Consider the following 14,832-nt stretch of genomic DNA (forward strand, 5'->3'; position numbering starts at 1 on the left):
AGCAGAAAGTCTCATCCCTGATCAGCCCATGCTAGATTTGTCATATGAAGAGAATAGTTTAGACAAAAACTGCCATTAAAGCAGAAAGTCTCATCCCTGATCAGCCCATGCTAGATTTGTCATATGAAGAGAATAGTTTAGACAAAAACTGCCATTAAAGCAGAAAGTCTCATCCCTGATTAGCCTGTGCTAGATTTGTCCTATGAAGAGAATAGTTTAGACAAAAACTGCCATTAAAGCAGAAAGTCTCATCCCTGGTTAGCCTGTGCTAGATTTGTCCCATGAAGAGAATAGTTTAGGCAAAAACTGCCATTAAAGCAGAAAGTCTCATCCCTGATTAGACCATGCTATATTTGTCATATGAAGAGAATAGTTTAGACAAAAACTGCCATTAAAGCAGAAGGTCTCATCCCTGATTAGCCTGTGCTAAATTTGTCCTATCAGGGGTTTTTTTTACTAAGAAAGTGACGCCGATATTCGGCGTCTTCCCCTACCAGAATTTTTCCCCTCAAAATACAATTTCCCCACCAAAAATATCATTTTTCATCAAATTATAATATTTTCTCTCAAAGAAATGTTTATTTTTCCTTTGGGCCTTCGACAATTATCCAATTTGCACCATGTACAACGATCTCGCTCTCTCTCTCTCTCTCTCTCCAGAAGAACACAAAAAATCTGGGAATCCCAGTTATTCTAAATATAGCTCTTAAATTACGTCATGTAAACTGGGCAACAAATCGTAATAATCATGTGACTATTTTACTGGATACCGGTCTTGCGCGAGAAGGGTGTTTTGTCAATTAATTACCGGAAACCAGTCGAATTTTCATCCGGGCTATGTGCAAGCCAAGATATAAACATGAAAACAGAAAAAAATGTCTCACAATTGGCGTTCTTACACAGACAAAATAAAACATTCGGACTCGGAAGATACTGAACGCATCGAGACATTTTTAAGAAAGAATCATCGAAAACCGTTATAACCCAGCAGGATTCTGAGGTAATCAACATCCAAAATTGTGAAAGTGAAAGTAGACAATCGGCAGCTGCCGCTCCTTTCCCTTCCAAAACTGTAGCAGATCAAGATCGTCAACCCATTCATCATGAAATTGAAATCACAAAATTGACATCGTCCCCCGGCCCCAGTACAGAAATATAGTTGAAAACATTTCCCATTCTTAGATCTACACCTGCAACTTTATTAAGGACTTTTACTTAAATACGTGTTAAATGTGTTAAAGAACAAAAAGGACAGAGACAAGCCTCTTTTGATGAGTTATAGACATTGAAATGAACAGTTTTTATTTTTTCCCCTAATATGTCTCTTTCGCACTCTTTTTTCCCCTTTCACCCAGCGTCCAGCGTCTTCCCCTTTCTCTAAAAAAAACACCTGCCTATGAAGAGAATAGTTTAGGCAAAAACTGCCATTAAAGCAGAAGGTCTCATCCCTAATTAGCCTGTGCTAGATTTGTCCTATGAAGAGAATAGTTTAGGCAAAAACTGCCATTAAAGCAGAAGGTCTCATCCCTGATTAGCCTGTGCTAGATTTGTCATATGAAGAGAATAGTTTAGACAAAAACTGCCATTAAAGCAGAAAGTCTCATCCCTGATTAGCCCATGCTAGATTAGTCCTATGAAGAGAATAGTTTAGGCAAAAACTGCCATGAAAGCAGAAAGTCACATCCCTAATTAGCCTGTGCTAGATTTGTCCTATGAAGAGAATAGTTTAGGCAAAAACTGCCATTAAAGCAGAAAGTCTCATCCTTGATTAGCCCATGCTAGATTTGTCATATGAAGAGAATAGTTTAGACAAAAACTGCCATTAAAGCAGAAAGTCTCATCCCTGATTAGCCTGTGCTAGATTTGTGCTATTAAGAGAATAGTTTAGGCAAAAACTGCCATTAAAGCAGAAAGTCTCATCCTTGATTAGCCAATGCTAGATTTGTCCTATGAAGAGAATAGTTTAGGCAAAAACTGCCATTAAAGCAGAAAGTCTCATCCCTGATTAGCCTGTGCTAGATTTGTCATATGAAGAGAATAGTTTAGACAAAAACTGCCATTAAAGCAGAAAGTCTCATCCCGTATTAGCCCATCCTAGATTTGTCCTATGAAGAGAATTGTTGAGGTAAAAACTGCCATTAAAGCAGAAAGTCTCATCCCTGATTAGTCTGTGCAGATTGTGCAGACTACTGTGAGATGACACTTTTTGCACATGCATTAATCTTCATTATCACAGATCAATGCTCACATAGATTGCACTTACTTGATGGCGTCTTTCTCAGGATCCACAAGGTTGTAAGTAGCTTGCACTGTCTCTGACAGCATCACATTCAACGCCTTCTGGAAGACCTCCTGCTTCAGGTCCTTCTTGTTGGGACGTATGGCGCGTGCCAGGAACACTGTGTCCAGCTTCAACACGCCGGTGTACATGATCTTCCCCCCTATTTTTGTCAGCTCTTCCGCCTGGTAGTCCACCTGTGAGAGTATATGATTCGCGTTCTGAGAAAACTGGTTTAAATGCATGTGGGTAAAGTGTCGTTTTAGATTAGCCTGTGCAGTCCGCACAGGCTAATCAGGGACGACACTTTCCGCTTTTATGGTATTTTTAGTTTCAATGAAGTCCCTCCTTGCCAAAAATCCAACTTAGGCGGAAAGTGCCATCCCTGATTAGCCTGTGCGGACTGCACAGGATATTCTGGGATGACACTGTACGCGCATGCATTAAGACCAGTTTTCTCAGAACAAGACACAAATGATTACGTAACATTTTAGCCACCCTTTTTGTTACCAAACACTAAAATGACCAAGATTAATGCCCCAGGTACAAACCTGGAGTCCAAGCTTGCAACACGTCTTGCCGTTCACAAAGAGCTAAGTTATATTCAAAGAATTTTTAATATTCTTTATAAAGTACTGGAAAATGGCACTTTCCCAATGAGTAAAAATCTATTTCCCCATTGCTGCTCGATAAATACCCATTTAAAGGTGTCCAAAAAAAAACAACAACATTTTAATTTTTTTTGTGGGGTACATTAAATGCAACATTCAATTAATTTCCCTATGCAGATCTATGGCTTGAGCTTAAGTTTAAATAATAATAACAATTTGACAACATTAATTTATCAATGTTAAGGTTTTTGCAAGCAACAAATGAAATACACTGTAACTCCAATATAAAGCACTCCGTTATAACGCTGAATCCAATATAACGCGGAGGGTGCTTGGATCCCATTTTTTCTCCAACCTTCTATTTGATTTCTGATTCAAATCCGTATTATGCAACTTCATGTATTTTCAGACAATTCAAAGATGGCGGCAATCACAGTCATGTTGATTGCTTTATTCTACCGTTCGTTGAACCGATTATAATCGCCTCAAGGTTAAACAACATCGACAGCTAATTGGTGTTAATCTGTTGTGTAATGTCAATAAAGGTGTGAAAAACTCGCGTGTCAGTGTTTATTACATGTATTCCTCATCAGAGCGGTTCAGTGCAATAATTTCCATAAGTTAAGTGCAAGCGGGATAGTTATACAATTCAAGTAATTCAAAACGATTGAAACATTCTTACTTTGATATGGTTGCAGTTTGACTATATTAAATGAGCGGCTGTGAAATATACTGCCTTCTGTATAAAACAACTTTTTCTGTAATTTCATTATCATTCTAGTATTATGTCATTTAATCTTTCAGTTCGTGTATAAGAAATAAAATAATGCAGACGATTTATTTACATGCGAACGCAGTGTACCGGCAATTGTTAACAGAGTTTCACTTTAATTTTTGCGCCTTGTCAGAAAGTCCCTGGGAAACATGTTTTTTGCATGCGTATGACGCAATAAAACCATTTTTTGTACATGTCGTATTGCATTCAATCTAAATTTAAAGTCGCTCGTCCAATAAAAGCTCTGCCCCATAATGCACTGTACTCTTAACACTTCTGAAAATGGCATATATGCGTACGGTTGTGTTTACGAATTTCTTAAACATATATCGTCATAAATGTTCAAGATTATTATTTTTTAAGTGATGTTGCAATTTTATTGGATTATCGGATAAATGTGCACATAAGAAAAGCGGTATGTATACTGTTATGGATACGATTCGGTTTATATGCATGTATTTGCGTCAACACAGCATGCCAATATACATGACCTATATTTGAGCTATTCTATACCCGTTTTTTTATAGCGCCCTGCAGTAAATGAGCTCAAAACCTATAACGCGGATCCGTTATAACGCTGTTTCTCGGCTTGGACCCCATTGACCGCGCTATATTGGAGTTACAGTGTACACCAATTTCCGAATATGTAAACTTCATAAAGCAAATTTTCCCTATTTAAAGTTCGTTCATTCTCATTTTTTTCTCATTGGGCTGGTACTGGTACTTTTCGCAATCTGGCAAAAAATGCCCCACGTACAAACCTTGAGTCCCAGCTTGCAGCTGGTGATGCCGTTCATAATGGTTTGAATAGCATTGTTCTTCAGCGAGTCCTCGTGGCGTAGAAACAGGCAGAAACGGTGAAGCTGAAATAGGGTAAAAACAGGGCCAGGTATTCATGAAGTGTGAAGGTAAAACAGCTTTCAATAACTCACCTAATGAATGAAAATTATATAAGCCACTGCTTTTTTTAAGTATTGGTATACAAAATACTTATCTTAAATATGAAAATAAAGCTTATATGATCAATAATAATCATGCTTTCTCATTTTGAGAGCAAAATATATTTCTAAAATGCACAATATTCAATTTTTTGCTGGCATTTTGTTTATGCCTCATTACGTATATTTCATCTTTAAACAATTGATAGTATGTTGAAGTATCATATAGTAACTAATAATTTTAGTGACTTTCTCCTTGAAAGCAAATAACTTTGGAATGTTTGGAAAGATCTTGAGAACCATCTCCACGTCGTAACTTGACCATGAACTTTTTACATTTTAAAGATACAGACCATTCTATGCCATACAATTAAAATAAACAAGCTAATTCGTTGAATTGATATTCCCAACCAATATGCTTCTAGACACAAAAGTGGTATATTTGACACTCAGTTGCAATAAAATCCACCAAAGTACTTCCAAGATATGGCTCCGGACACAAAAGTGCCGGCTGGACGGACGGAAAGACGGAAGGATGGAAAGACATATGGACAGACGCCAAAACAATATCCCTATACCTATGGCGGGAAATAATATTAAATTGCTGACCCTTGTGCTTATGAAACAGTAAACGCTTTAGTCACTTGAAAACATCGTTCCACAATGTGGTCTTTGATTGAATAATGAGATAAATTGACCTAACTGTTCGAGATTTGGTCTATTTTGGGCTAAATTAAGGCACTTAATGAAGAACAACAGGGGTGTCAATTGCCCCAAATTTGAAATCCGGAAAATAAAGCCGTAGGATAAAGGGAAGAGAGGGTCCAACCCCACGAGCCCTAGCTTTTTGTTCTTTTTTTATAGTCTTTCTAGGTGCAATTTCTGGTGAGTACAATGCGAAATTTTATAAACCAAACCATCCGTAACACCGCAGGTGTATTTGTCATTCTAAACAAATGTTATTAAGAACTTCGAAATTAAATTAAAATGGACAAACCAGCATATCCGAAAACGACTGTCCGAAAACATGTCACAATACATCATTTGCAAATGAAATAAAATATGCATATCGTTTGACTGCAGCAAAATAAAAACCAGTAACCAGTAACCTTGCAAATACGCAGTTAATATATAATTTGATTAACATATTGTTTTAAAATATGATATTGCAGTGCTTTACTTAGCCAGTTACTGCTCATGTCAGTGCCAGTCGCTTACCAATCAGAAATCAATAAATAAAATCGGTACCAAGCGCAAATGTCCGGAATGCCGACGATGCTATAACAATATTCGTTCTGAAATGATCCCGCACTAAAATAATTTTGTCCCTACCCCCACCTGCCTTAAATAAACTCATCAAATTTACATTCACCTCAAAATCAACCCTGGACGGCTCAAATCCGGATTTCCGGAATAATCCGGAAAATTGACACCCCTGGAACAAATTGTAGGCAAATTTTCTTAAGCAAAAAAAGGATTTATGATCAACAAAAAATGCCCAACACGTATATGCTATATAAAAACTTCCAACAACAGAAAGTCCAATACGAAGGTTAATTACAATAGGAATACCCTAAAATAAGTAACATTGGCGTACAAATGCTAAAAGACAAACATTCTGCATTTTTTTGCATCGTTAAATCTTTCACAATGTCATCTTGTTTCATTTTACACATGATCTCTAGTTAGGATCGGATTGCATAATTTGGATTGCACTTCCCTGTGCTTTTTATTTGGTTGGCCCACTATTATAATAGATAATGGGAAATTTCAAAATCATAGGAAAACCCAGTTCTTTCCTTGATGCAGTTTCATTCAGTTATGCATTGCCCCACATACACTTTTTATTTTTGCACGATTTCCATTTTTCCTGCAGAATCCCTAAAAGCAGGACATTATAACATAATGATTATTCATGAGAAATACGTCATGCATTCTACGCTGCCCGAAGCCAATCTCGTAATTGCGTGTAAATGTTGGAATATCATCGTGGGAAATTCACATGGAATATATTGTCCAACAAAAATAAAAACAAGCATTTTGTATCTTGTTAAAGGAATGTCAACCGACCATAGCTAATCTAACATTCAAATTTTGGTTACTGCTATCAGGAACTTTCATGGGTTAACTTAATTTTTCTAAGTATTCGTTGATTTAGTGTGTGTATGGATCTTTCATTAAAACCATTGGCTGATTTGACAAATTGAGCCTTGGAAGTAAATGTCCTTTAGAAATGAAATGTGGGTAAATCACTAAAAACACCTTGCTCCTTTTTGAAGCTTTAGTATAAAATTATAATTTCATTCTCCTATTACTATTGGGCAGAAGTTGTTTTGGCTGATTTTATAGCTGATATTCGGCTATATTCCAAATCGCAAAAAGTATATTTTTCCCCAAAATTTGCTAACAAAATCCCTAATGGGATTTTAATAACGTCAGCATTATTCGTATTAACGATATTCTCCATGTTGATCAGACGCTTATTATATTTGCAATGAAATTCAAGCATTTTGTGATTTGGCTGAATGGAAAACAAAGATGTTGCACAATTCAAAATATTAAGTGAAAAAGATTCCTTAGCAAAACCCTGGCGGGAAAACGAAAACTTGTGATTTTTTTAAAGCAAGCGTCATTAAAAAAACAAACATCGTCAAGAAGTTAAGGTCTTCCCAATGAAACTCCTTCAATTGATAATGATAGTAATTTAATAACAAGTGACTCTTTTGCATAGTCATTGTTGATTTCCGAAAGCAAAGTGCTGACTGATATTCAACATGTTGAAAGCAGTGGTTCTTCAAAAGAAGATGAAGGGTCTCCTGATAAAATGGTGCCTGATGTAGATGAAGACTTTGTATGAGCTTATTATGTGGAAAACTGCTTATCATGATGTTGTTTGTGATTTAAGATGCTGAACTCATTCATGTAGTTTTAAATCACAATTTATTTTCCCAATCTCTTGAAAATGCTAATAAAATTTCCAAATTTCAAAGCCATGGGCTATCTTCCCAAAAAGCTGAAAAAAGCCCTGTTGGTAATCATCCACCTATTTTTAAAAATACATTTAACCCTAACAAGCCACATGGTGGACACACACAGTTTCTAATACCTTCTCTTCCATGGACATGTTGGTGCTGTCTGGAAAGTCCGGCCTGCCCTTTGCCATTGGGTGGCCAGGTGGCATGAATGCACCCCTCCACCGCCCCCCTCGGCCTCTGCCCCATGGGAACATTGGGGGAAAACCTGCGTGGAATAGGGAATACCGTATGAGCCTTGTTATCGGAACATTTGACTGAATGCATGTGCGTTTAGTGTTGCCCCAAGATTAGTATGTGAAGCGATTTTTCCTTTTTTAATTAAGTACCAGTAAAAGGAACTTTCCGAATTAAGGAAAGACCATAAATGTCCCTATTGCCGTTTAAAAAATTCCCAAAAAGAAGGAAAAATGTTGTCTATTTTGTTCCAAAGAGCATTATCTGTGAGTGAACAAATTAAATGAGCACTGAAATTGAACAATGCAAGATATAAGGCATGTAAATAAATATTTTAATTGGTTTGTGCAAATAATACCAAGCAATTAAAAAGACCTATAATTCCCAATTTTATGATTTCACAAAGATAATTTTCCCAATTTCAGGTTTTTCCTTTCTAATTTTTCCCAATTGGTACGGTACAGGTACTTTTCCCAATTGGCCAAAAACACGCTTTCATCTCATAACTACTCAATCAGTAATAATCAAAAGTTCAGTTTTGGGAAATTATAAATAATTTATCCTGCTTTTATTCTAACTAAATACATTAATTGCAAACTTTTACCTCCCAAACGATACCTGCAGACCGATTCTGGACATTTAAATCTTAAAATATATCAGGTGCATTTAACAAAAGTTAAAGCCCTATAGCCAATTGTGTGATCCAAAGGAATTAAATCATACAGGAAACTTTGTTTAAGTACAAAATATGTTTTTGCCTCAACAAAACAATTTAAACTATATTTAGTTCATTCATGTTACAGAAATGTTAGACCTAACAACTGTTGATAATTAATTGCATGGTAACATATTCAGTTTCATCAACTAAGCTAAAGTACTTTTGGACGCAGGATTCGGAATTTCTCTTTCACTTATTATTGTAACCATAGAAATTACAACATTTGTCAAACAAAAACACAGAAATAACATGCATGGTTGCATAAGGGCGCTCTATCCACATACTGGGTTTTATAAGAATAGCTGTAGTACTTTTTAAATATTTGCAAAATCCAGATTTTCAGATAGACAGAAAATGAAATAAGCTCATATTCTCCCTATGGCCATCTAAGGGTATCACGTTTAAATGGTCGCGTTTCGTGTTTTGCTCAAAAACGTTTACCAAAACAGTTAACGTTTAAACGACAATCAACATCAATATAATAACAAGGGCTGTTTGTAAAACATGCATGCCCCCCATATGGGCTGTCCGTTGTAGTGGCAGCCATTGTGTGAATACGATTTTGTCACTGTGACCTTGACCTTTGACCTAGTGACCTGAAAATCAATAGGGGTCATCTGCGGGTCACGATCAATGTACCTATGAAGTGTCATGATCCTAGGCAAAAGCGTTCTTGAGTTATCATCCAAAAATCATTTTACTATTTCGGGTCACCGTGACCTTGACCTTTGACCTTGTGACCTCAAAATCAATAGGGGTAATCTGCAAGTCATGATCAATCTACCTATGAAATTTCATGATCCTAGGCGTATGCGTTCTTGAGTTATCATCCGAAAATCATTTTACTATTTCCGGTCACCGTGACCTTGACCTTTGACCTAGTGACTTCAAAATCAATAGGGGTCATCTGCGAGTCATGATCAATCTACCCATGAAGTTTCATGATCCTAGGCGTATGCGTTCTTGAGTTATCATCCGGAAACCATTTTACTATTTCGGGTCACCGTGACCTTGACCTTTGACCTAGTGACCTCAAAATCAATAGAGGTCATCTGCAAGTCATGATCAATCTACCCATGAAGTTTCATGATCCTTGGCGTATGGGTTCTTGAGTTATCATTCAAAAACCATTTTACTATTTCTGGTCACCGTGACCGTCAAACTTTGACCTAGTGACCTCAAAATCAATAGGGGTCATCTGCGAGTCATGATCAATGTACCTATGATGTTTCATGATCCTAGGCCCAAGCGTTCTTGAGTTATCGTCTGACAACCACCTGGTAGACGGACCGACCGACAGACTGCCATGAGCAAAGCAATATACCCCTTCTTCTTCGAAGGGGGGCATAAATATTGGGGTGCAAATAACATAGCTGACTAACCGTACAGAGTATATTGATGACGAACTAAAAAATCTGGGTACTTGCGGTAAATTCTGGCTACCGAATTTATTTTTGATTAGTTAGCAGATGGCACAGACATGAACTTGAAACTAAAGAAATTCTTTGCTACTTTCCGAAAATCTAACTTGGCAACGAAACAGTGCATATGCTGCCATCTTGAAATATTTTAAGTGATTGATTAGCAAAGTTAAACACTGTGTAGCATTTTAAAAAAGAAATATTTAACCAAATTAAATATTGATTACGTTTTTGCTATTTAACTGGTTTTTCATTTTCTGCGGTCAAAAGATACGCACATTGTATTTCATGTGCAAACTACGTACATTTTTTTTAAAGTGTCAGTTACAGTATTTTTCATTGATTTTACATTGATTTTGACGTTCTTTAAATTGTTTTTATAGAATTACGAATACACTTGTTGAGATACGGATGGTCTAGTTTATAATATTTTATGGTTCTAATATGATGTCATTGCGCGAATGGCATATGCACTGAATATTACTTCCGGAAATAATTACTATTTTCAGTTTGGAAATGCGATGGTACTGATGCTTTTTAAACGGACACAGGGATACCGTTTAAGCGGTAACATTTTGTTTATTTCATTTCGTTTAAACGTTTAGAAAAATCTGTAAACGTGATACCCTTATGGCCATCTATCGAAATACTGAGCTTCATTATTCTAGCTAAAGTGATTTTTGAGCTGTCAAATGATCCAGATATTTTGGACAAACTGACAGACAGTTGAACATCACTGAAACAATGTACACATTCTCAATATGATAGTATCATACTCAATCCTATTGACACGTTTCATCAAGCTAGCTTATCTACTTTTTGAGTAAACTAAACAGATTTCAGTTTTCCTATTATTTTTGTTACCGTACTATACATAACCATAGCTACACTACCACCATTTTTTCTTACAAAAACACTGAAATAATGTGCCCTGTTTCCACATTCAATTTCATCAAACTAGCTTGAGTTATTGCAGGCTCCAGATTTTAGATTTTTACTTTCCCTGTAACCATACTGGCATAGCAATCACAATTTTTCTCTCACTTAATAACTGATATACATGTAATATGCATATTGTCCATATGGTCCTCTATAAACCAAGCTTGGGAAATTTGTCAGTTATTAAAGGTTCCAGATTCGAACAAACAGACGGACACATCGCCGGTTTGGGCTTTAACCTACAGTCCCCATGGTTGACACCCTAACTAATTATACAGGGCATTCTGTTATGTAGCAGGAAAGAAAGCCAATCTCTTCAATGAACATTAAAAGAATTTGCTGAATGTAGGGTTTTTATCTAGTACTCGTTCTTTCCAGTTTTGAAAATTCTTGTTATTTTTTTAAATATTTTTTTAACAGAACATGTTCAAAATGCTATTATTGACCATACAAGATAAACATTATGGGCAATACAAAAGGGTGAAGGGTGGTGTACCCAAGTTTATCCCCCTTAAACGTGCAGGATGTATAATTGTTGAACCCAGGGCTTTTAGCAGGGGCAAAAAAATAGTCTTCTTACACACAGAAAATGTCTGTACATGGTTCAATTAAAAATTGCCTTGACATTTTAATTCCCTTTCGCAGTCCTGCCAATATATTTTTCCACAAGATGGCTGGCTATTCCCCTAAAAAAATTAATAATCATTAAATGCTTAAAACAACACACAATTTTCTCACCTCTTGGAGGAAATCCACCTCGACCTCTAAAATTACCACGACCTCGACCTCTGCCATCAAAGAAACCTCTGTTGTTCCAACCCCCACGACCTCTCAAGTCATTGAAGCCTCTCCCCCTGGGTCCATCAAAGCCACACCCCCATCCACCACCAATGCCCTCCATGGTGTCTGAAATAAGATATGAGTCCTGTTCTGAGAAAACTGGGCATAATGCATGTGCGTAAAGAGTCGTCTCAAATTAGCATGTGCAGTCTGGACGATCTGGGACGACACTTTACGCACATGCATTATGCCCAGTTTTCCCAGAACGAGACACATATGATTGGTCAGCATTTTTTTCCTTCTTTATAAAGTACCTGAAAACGGCACTTTCCCTTTCAGACAAAAACTACAAATTTCCCAATTGCTGTCAAAAAAATTCCCAATTAAATGTTTCAAAAAAAAAACAAGAGCACCGCCTTGCGGGTGCAGACCGCTCATCTATTTTCTTTTTTAAGGTGAAGGGACTCTCAATTTCAATCAAAAAGGAGGGAGGGGTGGAGTGAAGAGGGGTGTATAGCGTGGGGGGCCTGGACATTTATTACATTATCTTCAAAAAATGCGGAAAAAAACTGCGAAAAAAAAAAAATTGAGAGGGGTGGGGGGAGGGGATTCTTTGGTGCGATGGTTGGACGGTATTTCAAAAATAAAATAATAAAAATAAATATTTGTGTTTTCTAATCGTTTCATAAAAAAAAAAAATTGGGGGTGTGGGGGGGGGGGGGGGGAGTATAGTGTGAGGGTGTGGTGGTAATTTGAGAGATGCTCTTACAAAAAAATAAATAGGGGGGGATTCGGGGGGGGGGGGGGGGGGGGAGGAGGGGGGGGACGGCACGGGGAATGGTTTGGGTGGAGTCTATTGTGGTATGTCAGGTAAGAGTTGTTTTGTCAAAGTTTCAATCAAATCTAATCATAAATAAAGAAGTTATGGCAATTTTAGCAAAATTTAATAATTTGACCTTGAGAGTCAATGTCATTCAAAGGTCAAGGTAAAATTCAACTTGCCAGGTACAGTAACCTCCTGATAGCATGAAAGTATTTGAAGTTTGAAAGCAATAGCCTTGATACTTTAGAAGTAAAGTGGAGTGAAACACAAAATTTAACCATATATTCAAAGTTACTAAGTCAAAAAAGGGCCATAATTCCGTAAAAATGACAACCAGAGTTATGCAACTTGTCCTTTTACTGTACCCTTATGATAGTTTGCGAGTGTTCCAAGTATGAAAGCAATATCTATGATACTTTAGGGTTAAAGTGGACCAAAACACAAAACTTAACCAAATTTTCAATTTAATAAGTATAAACGGCCCATAATTCCGTCCAAATGCCAGTCAGAGTGACATAACTTTGCCTGCACAGTCCCCTTATGATAGTTAATAAGTGTTGCAAGTATGAAAGCAATAGCTTTGATACTGTAGGAATAAAGTGGACCTAAACACAAAACTTAACCAAATTTTCAATTTTCTAAGTATAAAAAGGGCACATAATTCTGTCAAAATGCCAGTCAGAGTTACATTATTTTGCCTGCACAATCCCCTTATGATAGTTAGTAAGTGTTGCAAGTATGAAAGCAATAGCTTTGATACTTAAGGAATAAAATGGACCTAAACACAAAACTTAACCAAAATTTTTCAATTTTCTAAGTATAACATGAGTGCCAAACTGTCACAAGATACGCCCGTTCAAGGTTTTGGACACCATGCTCAATGCTTGAAATGCACTACGTGGCTTGAGACCTAGTTATTGACACAGCATGACCCATATTTGAACTTGACCTAGATATCATTTAGATGTAACATCTGACTAAATTTGGTGAAGATCAGATGAAAACTACTTCAATTAGAGAGCGGACACCATGGTTAATGCTTGAAATGCACTATGTGACCTCGTTTTTGAACCGGCATGACCATTATTCGAACTTGACCTACATATCATCTAGACACAACTTGTGACCAAATTAGGTGAAGATCAGATGAAAACTACTTCCATTAGAGAGCGGACACCACGCTAAATGCTTGAAATGCACTAAGTAACCGCGTGACCTAGTTTTTGACCCGGCATGACCCATATTTAAACTTGACCTACATATCATCTAGAAACAACTTCTGACCAAATTTGGTGAAGATCGGGTGAAAACTACTTCAATTAGAGAGCAGACACCATGCTTTATCCTTGAAATGCACTAACTGACCCCTGTGACCTAGTTTTTGACCCGGCATGACCCATATTCGAACTTGACCTAGAAATTGTCTAGACACAACTTCTGACCAAGTTTGGTGAAGATCAGATGAAAACTATTTGAATTAGAGAGCGGACACTGCTGTGGACGCTCGCCCGCCTGCCGCCCGCCAAGGGTGAAACTATTATACGTCCCTTTTTAAAAACGGGCGTATAAAAAGTGAAACGCGCATCTAAGTTTCAAGACAAGTGGACGACTGAGTTTTCGTGCATTTTCAAAAGCAACTAGAGCTTTGTCACTGAATGTGACTTATACCCCCATACCACTTTGACGCAGGATAAAAAGTTGTTTAAAAGTTTCGGATGAATACAATTTGAATTAGAGTCCGGACAAAGTGGCGCCGTTGAAAATGCACTAATTGACCCTATGACCTAGTTCTTGATCCGACATGACCCATATTCGAACTTGACCTAGATATCAACTAGATGCAACTACTGACCAAGTTTGGTAAAGATCGGATGAATACAATTTGAATAAGAGTCCGGACAAAGTGGCGCTGTTGAAAATGGACTAATTGACCCTATGACCTAGTTTTTTACCTGGCATGACCCATATTCGAACTTGGCCTAGATATCAACTAGATGCAACTACTGACCAAGTTTGGTGAAGATAAGATTTATACAATTTGAATTAGAGTCCGGACAAAGTAAAATGCACTAATTGACCCTTTGACCTAGTTTTTGACCCAGCATGACCCATATTCGGACTTGACCTAGATATCAACTAGATGCAACTACTGACCAAGTTTGGTGAAGATCGGATGAATACAATTTGAATTAGAGTCCGGACAAAGTGGCGCCGTTGAAAATGCACTAATTGACCCTATGACCTAGTTTTTGACCCGGCATGACCCATATTCGAACTTGGCCTATATATCAACTAGATGCAACTGCTGACCAAGTTTGGTGAAGATCGGATGAATACAAT

At 37.2% G+C, this 14,832-nt stretch overlaps 2 protein-coding genes across 22 annotated transcripts in view; one reads left to right on the forward strand and one right to left on the reverse strand.

Moving 5' to 3' along the window:
- LOC127837159 (uncharacterized) overlaps window positions 1–14,832 on the reverse strand; it is a 915,490-nt gene that overhangs the window by 422,525 nt on the left and 478,133 nt on the right. For 5 of the 11 annotated variants that reach the window (XR_008029151.1, XR_008029150.1, XR_008029152.1 and 2 more), the window contains 4 exons: window positions 11,628–11,795; window positions 7,709–7,842; window positions 4,426–4,527; window positions 2,264–2,475 (listed from right to left, as the gene is read on the reverse strand). Coding sequence is in view for 3 of the 11 variants with exons in the window: in XM_052364069.1 (XP_052220029.1) it covers window positions 2,264–2,475; window positions 4,426–4,527; window positions 7,709–7,842; window positions 11,628–11,790 (611 nt within the window). In the remaining 8 variants the exon portion in view is untranslated. Of the gene's footprint in view, window positions 1–2,263; window positions 2,476–4,425; window positions 4,528–7,708; window positions 7,843–11,627; window positions 11,796–14,832 lie in introns of those variants that run through there. The other 6 variants (XR_008029155.1, XR_008029153.1, XR_008029154.1 and 3 more) reach the window with 6 other exon arrangements.
- LOC127837163 (uncharacterized) overlaps window positions 1–14,832 on the forward strand; it is a 768,625-nt gene that overhangs the window by 36,120 nt on the left and 717,673 nt on the right. The window lies entirely within an intron of this gene.

This window comes from Dreissena polymorpha, chromosome 7, assembly GCF_020536995.1.
Source record: "Dreissena polymorpha isolate Duluth1 chromosome 7, UMN_Dpol_1.0, whole genome shotgun sequence".
Classification (NCBI taxonomy): Eukaryota; Metazoa; Mollusca; class Bivalvia; order Myida; family Dreissenidae; genus Dreissena; species Dreissena polymorpha.